The 13,003-nt window shown below is 49.3% G+C and overlaps 1 protein-coding gene across 1 annotated transcript; it reads left to right on the forward strand.

Annotated features, from left to right (window-relative positions):
- The first annotated feature begins 321 nt into the window (after nucleotides 1-321).
- LOC123447863 (probable non-inhibitory serpin-Z9) lies at nucleotides 322-10,591 on the forward strand. The gene is made up of 2 exons (XM_045124569.1): nucleotides 322-898; nucleotides 9,440-10,591. The coding sequence occupies exons 1-2, from the start codon at nucleotides 338-340 to the stop codon at nucleotides 10,202-10,204; spliced, it is 1,326 nt and encodes a 441-aa protein (XP_044980504.1). The 5' UTR covers nucleotides 322-337; the 3' UTR covers nucleotides 10,205-10,591.
- Nucleotides 10,592-13,003: the final 2,412 nt, after the last annotated feature.

Genomic DNA, 13,003 nt, shown 5'->3' on the forward strand with positions numbered 1-13,003 from the left:
ATTTCAAAAAATGTTCTAAGTTTTTAAATATTATCCTTTAAATCCTAAAAATGTTTTGCTTCAAATTAGAAAAGAGAAATAAAAAAGAACATAAAATAAGCAGAAAAGAAAAAAGGAACATAAAAAAATATAAAGAAAATCTGGACCGGCCCAGTCGGACGATCCAACGAGCGGCGCATAGGAGGTCCCAATCCAAACTGTCTACTTTTTCTTCAGCGTTACCAAGTTGTCATACATTTTGTTCAGACGACCGGCCCATTGGGCCTCAAATCGGATTCTTTGATCGTTGAACCCTAAATAAACCCTGTCCGGACTCTTCCTTGTTTCCCATCCCAAAATGCGGCACTTCTCCTCCCTCCCGCGAGTGCTCCGTCGGAGCGCCGCCCCGAAAGCTCAAAGGCGGAGCCCCGCCCCGAAACCTCCCTCTCCCTCGTCTTCCCCCGCTCCCGTTCCCGATGCTCAGGCGCCCGTCGCCCCCGCGCCGATGCCGACGAGGCCATGGGAGGAGGCCCTGGACGCAGCACAACGGGCGTTCTGCCTGCCCCTCGCCGGCCGCGTCCTCGCCGCCGCCGGCACCGGAAACGCCGCCGTATCCCCTGCAGGTGTCCACGCCGCGCTCTCCCTCGCGGCCTCCGGCGCGCGTGGTGCGACGCGGAGGCAGCTGCTCGGCACGCTGGGCTGCGGCGGCGGCGGCAAGGGCGCGGCGGCTGACGCGGCCAATGTGGCGTCACGTGTGGTCAAGCGCGTGCTCAAGGACCGGGCGAAGTCTGGTGGACCACGGCTCGCGTTCGCCTGCGGTGTGTGGGCCGACGCATCAACCACGCTGTCGCCCGAGTTCGTCGAGGCTGCGGGTGGCCTGTACTGCTCAGCGGCCAAGACGGTCGATTTCAGGAGCACGGTACGTGTTATGGATCATTTCTCGCATGAATTGCATAATGATTGTAGTTACGGAGTATGTTCTTGTGCTGTTCGAAGTATGCTCGTTCCATTAGTTAGCGGCAGTGAAAGTGCAGAACATCTCAATTTCTCGCTGTTGATTGTTTGAACGTCCTTGTTTAACGGGAAACATATTTTTGTATTCATCTATCATCTGATTAGTGTAGCTAATGGATACCTCCGTATATGCTGGTGCTTTCTGGTTTACTGACTTTTCTTCACTGAAACGGAGGCATAAGATTTGCCGCGTCTATTAAATAAGGAGAGAGTAGAGTTTTACAAGTGAACGACAATCACGACATGGCAACTATTTACAAGATACAATATCCCCTAGTTTCCTAGCACCAACGACAACCCAAAGCTTTGCCTCATCTAAGACTATATTTAGAAGGATCGACGATGGTGCACACCCGTGTTGGACAGGGCCGTCTCCAGAAATTTGGGGTCCCAGATCAAAAATCAAAATTTCACATTAAGTATTTGTATAACAAAAAACTAATGTAACTAAAGCATATTGCCAATGTCTATCTATTTTTAAATTACAAACCAAAGAAATTTAATCATTCATTGTTCAAACATTAATTTAGCTAATTAGTGTGAACAAAAACTTGATGTATACTGTAGTATAGATGCGCTGTAAGAACTAAGTAGTAAGTACTACCGTGATTTCGTCCTACTCCTAACCTAGTCTTGTTTGTCAGTTGGGCCAATCCCTATTAATCTAATCAAGCAGAAATAAACTGAGTAGTTGCCAATACCTGACAGTGGAGCACTAGAGACTGGAGACTAGTTTGGCCATTACTAGCACAACAGTCGTCGTCCTTGGCGATTGGGCGATCGCCGATCGACGAAAGCAAGCAGCAGGCAGTGGCGGCTTGTGCGATTGGAGCAAACGATCTAGTCCCCCGCAAAAACCAACCAAAGTATGCTGGGGCTTCTGGCGATAGATGGAACGATCGATTGGGAGGCCTCGTGGGCTGGCTTTGCTGGGTGGGCTGCTGTCTTGATGGATATTAACAAAGGCTAATTAACCTATAAGTACATAGGAACACTCATAGTCTAATACCTGGTCATCCAGGGCCCCCAATTTTTTGGGGGCCCTGGGCGGTAGCCCATCTTGCCCCCCTCCATCGACGGGGCTGGTGTTGGAAAACCCGAGCGTTCCTCTTGTTCCAAATAGTCCAAGAAGTGAGCATGCTTAGAGCAACTCTAGCAGGCCCTCTAAAACGGCCGGAACTATAAAATGCCGGCGACTACAAGGGTTTGGCCCATTTTTTGTTCCAGACCAGAGCCCGTATAGTCGCTCAGCCCGTATTTTTTTTACATTGGCCCGCAAACTGCCCCCTCCGCGTAGTATATCTACGGATTGGCGGCTTGGATACGGGGCGAAATTTTATCCGCGCGTGGCCGCCAACCCCAAATTTCCCTCTCGATTTATCGTTGCCGGCAAGCACAAACTCGATATGTGGCCTCGAAGTTGGTCAGCCGGCTGCGGCGGCGGCGACGACCCTGAGCGCCGTCGGTGCGTGGCATCGAACGTCGTGTGGAAGCGGGACACTCGCCACTACACCAACCAAGGCCCGTCGCCGTCGTCGCGAGACGGAGGAGTATGACCGCGCGCGAGGCGGCTCTTCTTCGGCGCAGGCAGCTCCTTCTTGGCGTCAAGATTGCGCTCGCTCATCCCTGTGAAAAGTGAGCCGGAGGAGACACCCCGCTCAGTGCGGTCAAGAGGGAGCCGGGGGCTGAGGCGGAGCCGAAGGGGCGGGCCGGTGGCGCCATCGGGACGGAGGACTTCCTCCCCCCAGCAGAGGCAGAAGCGATTCTCGCGCGCACTGTGCCGGAGGAGCTAGAGAAGCTGCAACGCCGCAGGAGGGAGGAGGAGATCGACGCTGTCCTCTACGAGCAGGGCCTCACAAAGGCCCTCGCGTTCGACGAGAAGGAGGAGTGGCATCGCGAGAAGATCAAGCAGGAGAAGATCTACGTCGACCTCACCTTCGACGACGACGATTGAGCTTCGACGAGCTCGATTACGTCAGCTACCGCACCTGACACTTTGTATGAATGACTTGCGACCTTTTGCGTTAGTTTCTCGCGTGAAACTAGTTTTTCAAATTATACAGTTTCATCAGTTACGGATTTTGTTCTACCGCGACTATTTTGAGCCCGTATAGACCCTGCTGCGTGAACTGTAAACCGCGTTTACAGTTCCACGTAATACAGGGTCTGCTAGAGTTGCTCTTAGGAGGGTCATAGCTTGTCTATTGGGATTTTGTGTGTCGGTTCTTTTATCCCACCAATCCGACAGAGCCCTCTAAATGCCAAGTGGAGGTGTCCATGTGTGCAAGACCCAACTTCTCGATCACCGATCTCCAAAGCCTAAGAATGTAGCGCACTTGCAGAAAAGGTGAGCGCCCATTCTTGCTCTCTTCTGCAAAGTTGGCAAAGGCCGCAATTTGGCCAACAGCGCTTCTCCAATCTATCGGTGGTCCAAATACGATCTTGTAAAGCCAACCATGCGAAGAATTTCATTTTTTGGGGCTGCCCAAACCTTCCAAACCATGAAAGTCGATGGGGGAAAGAGTCAACCCAAGGAATTGAGCCTTGTAAGCGGTGGTTGCCGAATAAATCCCATCATTCGAGTGCTTCCAAACAATGCCATCTTTGATTTTCTCGTCAAGGTGGAAGTGATGCACGAGCATCCAAAGAGTGAAGAGTTCCTGGACATGGTCACCGGAGATGACGATGTTGTAATTGATCTTTTGAATCCAAGCATTCCGATTGAGGGCTTCCCGCACATTCCATTTTCCTCCCTAAGGCTTCTTATATTAATGGGGCAATGTCCTTGGATTTGCAGCCAAGTAACCAAGGTGAGTCCCAAAAAGGCTTTTTGGCGCCATTCCCAACGGTGATTGTGGTGGAGGCATAGAAGAAATCAAGGTCTTCCTTGTTGCATGGGTTACCAAGCCCCACCAATAGCTTGTTTAGCTCCTTCCACTCGTACCACGACCACCTTAGCCTCAACGCAGTGGCAAACTTTTCAGTGTTGAGCACCCCAAGGCCGCCATATTTACGAGGACGACACACCATCTCCTAGTTGATCTTGCACTTGGCTTCAGTCGTCTTATCTGAGCCTGACCAAGGGAAAGAGCTCGGCGGGACGATGGGGGGCGTTATGGAGTACATGGCCTGGGAGGAGATGAACGATTTGACGAGTGTCGTATGCCTGGTGCTGGTAATGTTTTGCACCTCCCAATTGACCAATTTACCGACCACTTTGTCTTCAAGATATTGGAAGTCCACCTTAAGTTGCCAAACTGAGAGTGGGAGGCCCAAATATTTCATAGGGAATGAAGCTCTAGTTGCCGACATGCCTTGAATGATATGGCCCAAATCAAGATGATTGCAAGGAATGGATACCACCGTGCTTTTATGGAAGTTGGTACATATGCCCGTCATGGCATCGAAGTGCCTTAGGATAGAAGTTTCTATACCCCTTTTAATTGGAGCCATAAAGAGGGTTGTGTCATCTGCATATGGAGAGGTTCTCACCATGTCACCACGCCCATGGATCTTGTGTAGGAGGCCTTTATGGGTTGCCAAGTCGAGGATTGGTGTAGAGGATCAATTGCGAGGACAAAGAGGAGCGGTGAAAGAGGGTCCCCCTTGCTGAAGGCCTCGACCATGTTTAGAAGAATGTGTGAAGATGATGAGGAAAGTAACGCGACAACCCAAGCCCGAAACTTTTTTGGGAACCCCTTTCGTTGTAGAAGCTCAAGGACGTACTCCTACTTGACCTAATCAAAGGCCTTCTTGATGTGGAGCTTGAATAGTAGGGCAGGGGTCTTGCATTTGTATAGCCGCGAGGAAAATTTTGAACATACATGAAGTTGTCATGAATACTTCTTTTTGTGAATGCGCTCTTGGCGTTGAAAATGAAGGCATCCATGTGAGGGGCCAGCAGCAACGGGAGGACCTTGGCAATGATTTTGGCGATGGCATGAATGAGGCTAATGGGCCAATAGTCGAAGATGCCTTTCGCACCCTCTTTTTTGCGCAAGAGCACAACATTAGCGGAGTTGAGCCATTGAAGACTGGATGTGTGGAGGGAGTCAAAACTTTGGATGGCCCTCATAATGTCGTGTTTGATGAATCCCCAACACCTTGAAGAAAAGCCCGTGAAGCCATCCAGACCGGGAGCCTTGTTGCTAGGCATATACTTAATAGCCTCTCAAACCACTTCCTTGGTGATAACCGCATCAAGGTCATGCAAGTCACGATGCTCAATGGCAAGTTCATCCCAGTTAAAATCTTTATTGCCCGAGCCCCCTCTTTCCATGACCTTGGAGAAGTGGTCATGAATGATCTTCTCTTTTTTCCCATGTTTGGTTACCCAACCAAGTGCATGTTTGATCCTATGGATGTGGTTTTCCCTCCTTCGAGCATTCATGCGGCGGTGGAAGAATTTTGTGTTTGCATCGCCATCTTTTAAATTTGCAATTCTAGCACATTAGCTCTTTCTAGCCCCCTCAAGCAATTGCCAAGCTAATCACTCTTCGTTTGAGATGGGATCGTAGGTCAAGCTTCTCGAGGGAAAGGCTCTGCACTTCTTGTACAATGTCGAGCCAAAGAATGAGAAGCAAAGCCGCATGGAGAAGAGCCTCTTGCTCCACTCCGTGAGATGAAGCGCAATTTTCTTGAGCTTATGATGCAAGACTTGAAATGACTCTGTGTGGTCCACATGCTCACTCTGCACCTTTTGCGCTACTTGAACAAACCTGAGCAAAGATACTAAAAATTCTTGAATTTGAAGGACCGCGATCTCCTTGGGCCCCTTGTCATCGGCAAGTAGGAGAGGATAGTGGTCGGACAGAAATGACGACAATGCATGGAACATGTGAGTATCAAAGGTTGTATCCAATTCGACATTGCAAAAGGAGTCCATTTCGCATAAAGTTGGGTTGGCCCTCTCATTGCTCCAAGCGAAGCGATTGTTTTGTAGGTGGATTTCTTTGAGCACGCAAGATTGCAAAGCAGCGCGGAACCGGTTAATTCTACTCCGGTTGACGTTTCTTTTGTTCTCGTACGTAGCCCGGTAAATCTGGTTGAAGTCCCCGGAGGCAAGCCAAGCCACTCCCGGCAAAGGCCTGTGGCTAATCATTTCGACAAATAAAGCATCTTTGCAAGCTAATGTCGGTAGGGCCATAAATGGAAGCAGTCTTGAAGCACACGTATGTCTCGTGGATCCGCACCATGGCCAAGAGGCAGTAGGTCGAGTCGACAATGCTGGTCACATCGAGCAAGTTTCCATCCCAAAGCTTAAGAATGCCTCCCCTAGTTCCATTAGCCGGTCGCTGCGCGAAGTTGCGGATTGCCATCGATGGAAGAGGCGATATATTGATCAATGTAATTTAACTTCGTCTTCTCGAGGCAAACCAAGTGGGAAGAGGACCTGGCAATTGTTGTCCTGATCGTGGCTCTTTGATCAAGACAATTTAATCTGCAAACATTCCAACTCAATGTGTTGATGGGTTGTTCTATCATGGGTGCACAAAACATGTCCTTGGACCTTGCTGTAGGCCACACACATATCAGGTTCTAACAAATATACAACGACTTTGCGACGTGATCCAACTTCTCCTAATACAAGGCGAATGGCGAACCCTGATACAACATGGCTCAAGGCCAACAACAATACACACACTCACATAGGCAGTAGCTGGGACAAACCCGATGTAGGATGAAAGAAATTGTGCTAACATGATAACTAAAATAGCCCTACATGAGGACAATCTACTCAGTCGATCGCCAGTTGCGATCTCTTTCCATTTTGGTCCACCACAACGTCCATGGCACCCTCTCCACCATGATCGGTGAGCGCTTCTTTTACTGCATTAAGTCATCCAGTCTGAAAAAATCCCTCATGGCTATGATTACTTCAGGGGGCAATTGATCTTTGAATTTATCCATGAACTCTCCTATAGTGGCCGTAGTGACATCTTCACCATCTCTGGTAATGCCCGGACTGGTAGACGAGGCGCTCGTCCACCATGGCAGCCGGAGCAGCCGCTGCACGCCCACCAGATCGTTGGATCCTTTGGAACGAGAGCCCACTAGTCTTCAAAATCCTGACCCCAGCTGACGTCTTCCTACGAGCCACTGGCGCCCTAGATGGTAGAGGCCGGCTGCTGCGACAAAGACAAAAGTGGCGGTGGCATTAGCGGGCTGGTGAGCACAGAAGTGTCTCCAATGGTGTCGGCGAGGCCCAGCTGCCTCCACCAGAGGAGGCGCTGCCTCAAGGCAGGGCACCACCAGCCCCACAAGATCACGACATGAACTCGTGATCAAGCATTGGAAATGGTTGGCGTGCGCTACATGGGCACAATTGGGGGGGGTCTTGTCTCGAGGCTGGGCACCACCAGCCCCACAAGGTCATGAGGCAGGCCATCGGCACAAGCTCGTGATCAAGCATTGGAAGTGGTTGGCGTGCGCTGCAGGGGCACAATAGGGGCGGGGGGGGGGGGGGGTGAGGCGATGTTTAGAAGCCCAGTGGCTGAAGCGGAGAAACGACAGGAGAGGGCGCAACGACGAACAGAAATCGATGAGCGTCGGGCTCAACTCGTTGCAATTTGCAATCGAAGCATGGGCGTCATCGCGCTTGGAGCATGGGGGTACCCGCAACACGAAGTGGAAGATAACGGAGGGGATGCTGGTGGAATGAGCACGTCCTTGGAGCGCTACCTAGCAGTGGCAGGGAGAGCTGCCTGGCTAGGTCCTGCCACACGCATCATTAGCAGGTTTCACGCGGCCAGAGCGGAGGAGAAGGGCTCGAGCTCCAGGGCGTGAGCCGCTGCCCTGCTTGTCGATCTAGAGCCTGTCAGGAAAGGGGCCACTAGAGCGCTCGTCGACTGGCCGCTGGAGGCACGTCGACGCCCATCTCGGCTGCCATGACGCTCATCACGCCACCCTTGTGGTTGTCGTGATGACCCTCATGCGGAACGCGTGAAAGGCTTTTGAGGATGCGATCACCCCATGCTTTTGGACCGGCCCCATCCTTCACGGCCTCGGTCACCCTCGTCGTTTCGGTCCATGCGGTCGTGACGCACATGAGGGTCATCAATGATGCCGAAACGCCAGTTGAACGGCTTGGACACCATGTTGCCAAAGGAGGGTCTTCATGGATGGCAAGATGAACCAGGACACGGCGCTCCACCGCTGCTTGCAAGGAGGGTGATCTAGTTCACCCTCGGGACCTTGCTCAGGCATGGAGTTCATGTCCATAGGGCCAGGACCTTTGTCTCTGTTTTGAGCTTGGACACGGTCGATCGAGCAGCTGGAGCCGATGGTATTTGCGACGACAAGCTCGTCCCACGCGTGCAGGGGGAAGCCCTCAAGGCAGAGCCTAATGTGGTGCTGGAGGTTGACATTCTTCGAGTGCCCTTCAACCGCTATACCCGGAGCTGTAGCTTGTTGCTGAACGTTACCGATGGCGCTGCTCGGGGTAGTGGAGGGCAACGACGACGTATGCGGGGTTGATGGATGAAGCACACGTGGAACTGCTTGGGGTAGTGGAGGACAACGACAACGTCTACCTCCAACACCGCAATCTTGTCCGCGATGGCCGCAACCACCTCATCGGTGGAGATGCGCTGGTCCCTATCGAACTAGGCCACCACCACGTTGGACTCCAGCAACGCCACCTCCATCTGCGTCGCCGGGGTGCTGTGGATGACGAAGAAGACTTCAAGGCGCACGGTGTGATCGCCAGGCTTGGGCCGACACAGGGGTAGCCATGGCAGGTGCAGAGGTTGGGGGGCGAGGCTGCTGCGGACGGAGCACGGGCCGGCGGTGGAGACGGTGGCGCCTTGCTGTGACTGGGACCGCCGGGGCGGAGGTACGGGCGCGAGGTGTGGGTGCAGCCGCGTGCCCAGTGGCCGGAGCGGAAACAACGCCGACAGGTGACGGGTTGCAGCAGCCGACTGCATGATGGCGAGGCGGAAGGCAGTGGTAGCACAACCCTTTTAACCATGCAGGGGGAGGAGGGGAGCGTGCAGTGAATGCAGCAGCTGGTGCTGGTGAGGCCGGCGGGCTTGGCCGACGAGACCTGACCTCCACCATGGCGCCGTCACCTCAGCCTCAAGCCCCGCGGCTGCCGCCCCTTGCGGGATTGAATGCTCGGCGGTTTACTGTCTTTTACTTACCTGTTCCACTACTTTGCTTCTATAGGATCTCGTTGAAATTTCTTTGCTCTAGTAAAACTGTTGATTGAGCAAAGAGACTTATCATGCCAGTATTCCATTCCGAAAGTAATAGTACTACACAGTTGGGTCATTACTGTAAGATCCTTTTAAAGAGTTTATCTCGATTTATTTTGAATTTGAACAGTAAGATAAAAAAATTGGACAACATATCGGTAAGATACTTAATCTTGTGGAGTTAGTGTACTTGAGATGCCTTGTGATACTTACTTCGATACTTATGGAAACTATTTTCTTGATATTTGAAGCCAGAAGATGCTGCTGAGAAAATTAACTCATGGGTCAACAAGTCCACCAGACAGACCATTACCTCACTTCTTCCAGATGGATTAGTTGACCAGAATACAGGGCTTGTACTTGGGAGTGCACTGTATTTTAAAGGCAGATGGCTGGATAAGACTGATATAGGGAAGACTGCTGAACAAAAGTTCTACTGTCTGGATGGTACACATGTCCTGGTGCCTTTTGTAGAGTATGACAGAACTCGTCTTTTTGCTGAACACGACGGATTCAAAGTTATTAAGCTTCCTTATAAGCAAGGAAATAATGAACGGAAGTTTTCTATGTACATTTTCCTCCCAGATGCTCATGATGGCCTGTTTGAGTTAACCAAGAAGATTTTCTCTGAACCGGCATTCTTAGAACAACATTTACCGACAGAGAAGCACCATGTGGGTATTGGGGTGCCCAAATTCACGATATCTTTTCAGATCGACATGAAGGATTTTCTGAAAGATATGACGCTTGAATTGCCATTCCGACGCGATGCAGATTTCAAAGATATGGTAAAGGAAGGTGACTCAGAGGAGTCTTTATTTCTATCTGATGTACTTCATAAAGTAATTTTGGAAGTAAATGATAATGAAATTGAAGAAGCTTCTGTGAAAAAAAGCATAGGCAAGCCTTTGCCAACAGAGCACTTCACAGCCGACCACCCTTTCTTCTTTCTCATTCGGGAGGAAGTGTCTGCTACAGTTATCTTCATGGGGCATGTGCTTGATCCTTCAACATAGTCCTAACATCAGGTTATCACCAAATTACATTTATTTGTTGCATTATTCTAACTTTGGTGATCTGGCTGATCTTGAGTTTAGTACGCAAATAGTTTGTGCACTGTGCCTGCTCCATTTTTAGTGGCATGCTGACAATTACTTGTTCTGTTCAATTTTAAGTAGTTATCTCCACTGTTGTGGTAAATCATGGGAAGACTATATGTTTCAGTCTGTTGTGTAGAAATCTCTATCCATGTGTAATTTTCTATGAATTTGGTAGTATTGGGTCTATCCCTTTGTGAGAATGGAATGATAGCCCACTGGTGGTTGTGCAGTGGAGTCGCCGTGTGTCCACGGTTAAAATCCTATGCAGTTGATTTTACCTTGTTAGTCAGTTCACTGATTGAATAAGCCTGAGTCTTTCATTTTTTTTTTGTTATTGAGTTGATAACTTGTGAGTACTTTTAAGTTCGAACTACCAGCCTTTACACTTTACTTCCGCATCGATCTTTTCTCAAATATATTTGTCATAGATCCGTGATTTTGTTCCCATATCATCTCCATAACAGTGCTGTTTAGCCTTTTCCTGCCATGAATAAGGTACTCCCTCATATCCATATTAATTGTCGCTGATTTTGTACAACTTTATACCGAATCAGTGACAATTAATATGGATTGGAGGGAGTAGCAATGTTACTTACATACTCCCTCCGTCCGGTAATAAATGTACCTTTTCTTTTTCTGTCAGTCAAACTAGTTAAACTTTGACTAACTTTATTGAAAAAGGTGCTACGATTTATGACATCAAATTAGTATCAATAGATTTATCTTTACATGAAGTTTCCAAATATATCATTTTCATGTCATATATGTTGCTACTATTTTTTATAAAGTTGATCAAATTTTAAAAAGTTTGACTAAGTACAAATCTATATGTACGCTTATTTGTGGACGGAGGGAGTAGAGCCTTTCATTCACAGAATCTGTTGACGTTTCAGGAAAAATACACCGGCATAAATATTTTCCTTTGATGACATTTCTTTTGTATAATCATCAGGCTTGTCCGATCCTTGGTGGTGAATGAAGCACATGCGTGTGACTCCGCCTGCAGTACTATTCTCTCACATTATTGAAAAGAGAAGAATCTCCTAGTGTCAAGGTTCAGTGGAAAGGAAATAAAGATACCATCATCTGACTGTTTAGGTTTTATGTGCACCACTTGCTGTCCCTGACAGTTGTTTTTGTTGTGAGAAGCACAAGCAACCCCGCCTATTGAACATGACACTAATCAAACTAACAAAATTTCAAATTTGTGAGAGGCGCCCTCGAGACGACGAGTTGAGCGATTCCCAGGGAGGAAGAAGATTTCTTCTTCAGCTCTCTCACGCTTGGCTCTCAAGCCAACGGTTGCTTCCCCAGCTTCACAGATGGCTACGCTATACTGACAGTGTCGGTGGCTTCTTCAGGTCCTTTCTCCCTCGATGGCCACACTCTGCTGGCGCTCCGTTGTAAGCGCATCCATATCCGTGCGGCCGTCCAAACATGGTCTATGCCGTGCCAATCTGCCGGGCTGCTATTTGTCGTGCTCATCTCATCTGTAGTGGCGATGGAGACCTGTGATGAAGTTGGTGGCCTTTCGCCCTGGAAGAAGAAAAGGATGTTTCGTACGCTCTCAGAAACTGCTCGCCTTTCTGGCTTTTTCTCTAATAACTGCTGTTTGTTCTTTCGTTGTCGTCCCTTTTCCCTCCTGTTCTTGGTGATCTGAACAGCAAAAACAGTTTTATTAGGCAAATTATGCTGCGACATTTGCGCAAAATGTGACCTACACGTTACCCATATCAAATAACTACATTACAAATATATGATAGAATTCCCAGGAGAGAGTTTATATATGGTTGTTGATGCTAGTTCCTCACGGATCAAGCGCGGCTTCCTACACCGGAACGCGACGTCCAGGCTAAGTCTGCAGCTGTGGCAGATGGGCATGCACATGGGTGCAAACGGAAATGCCATGTCTCCACACAAAAGGAAGGGAAATGTGTGACCACAGGTTAGATTATTGAACTGTTAAGGATACGCTAAACCTTGATATGGTGGTGGTAGTAGACTAGTAGGCAATATACCTGCCACCATCACCGGTGCCAGGAGGCCAGTCTGGCCAATTCGGTGGATGGATACTTCCAACCAAGGGCGCAGGCTGTGTGGGCTCCTTCGTGCATGCCAACCAGGAAACCCGGATGTATGGGCTTGTGCCACTGCCATTGCTGGCGCTCATTCTGAGGAAGATGGATTCGGTGCAAGTCTACCAGGGAGTAAAAAATGGGGATTTTTTCACTGTTTTAATCCTTAAGGCGTAAGTTCATCACAAAACGAACTGAGTTCGAAAGTATTTCATGTTTTGACCCTTTTGGAAACGCCAGAGACCGTGGCGTTGCAGGACTCAACAGAAACGCCAGTCTACTGGACGTTGCAGGCCTCATGTGCAACGCCAGTCTACTGGACGTTGCAGACCAAAGCTGCAACGCCAAGGAGGCTGGCGTTGCAGACCAAAGCAGAAACGCCAAGCTCACTGGCGTTTTCTTGGTCCAGTACCGCAGTGCTGGGGTCCTGGCCAGCGTTGCATCCAGCGCAGAAACGCCAGACCTGTTGGCGTTGCAGACCCAACCAGAAACGCCATGCTTCCTGGCGTTTCCTTAGTCTAGTACCCCAAAACAAGATTTTTTCACTGTTTTGATCAACAAAAATATTTCATAGAATATAGTTTAAGTCGTAAGACCATAATTCACAGCATAACACCATAATTGAAAGTATAACACCATA

Source organism: Hordeum vulgare, chromosome 4H (assembly GCF_904849725.1).
Source record: "Hordeum vulgare subsp. vulgare chromosome 4H, MorexV3_pseudomolecules_assembly, whole genome shotgun sequence".
Taxonomy (NCBI): Eukaryota; Viridiplantae; Streptophyta; class Magnoliopsida; order Poales; family Poaceae; genus Hordeum; species Hordeum vulgare.

What these genes read in the sequence shown, in the direction of transcription:
- LOC123447863 (XM_045124569.1), top strand. Translation starts at nt 338, where the DNA reads ATGCGGCACTTCTCCTCCCTCCCGCGAGTGCTCCGTCGGAGCGCCGCC. An exon ending in CGGTCGATTTCAGGAGCACG is followed by an intron (nt 899 to 9,439) that starts GTACGTGTTATG and finishes TGATATTTGAAG; the next exon opens with CCAGAAGATGCTGCTGAGAA.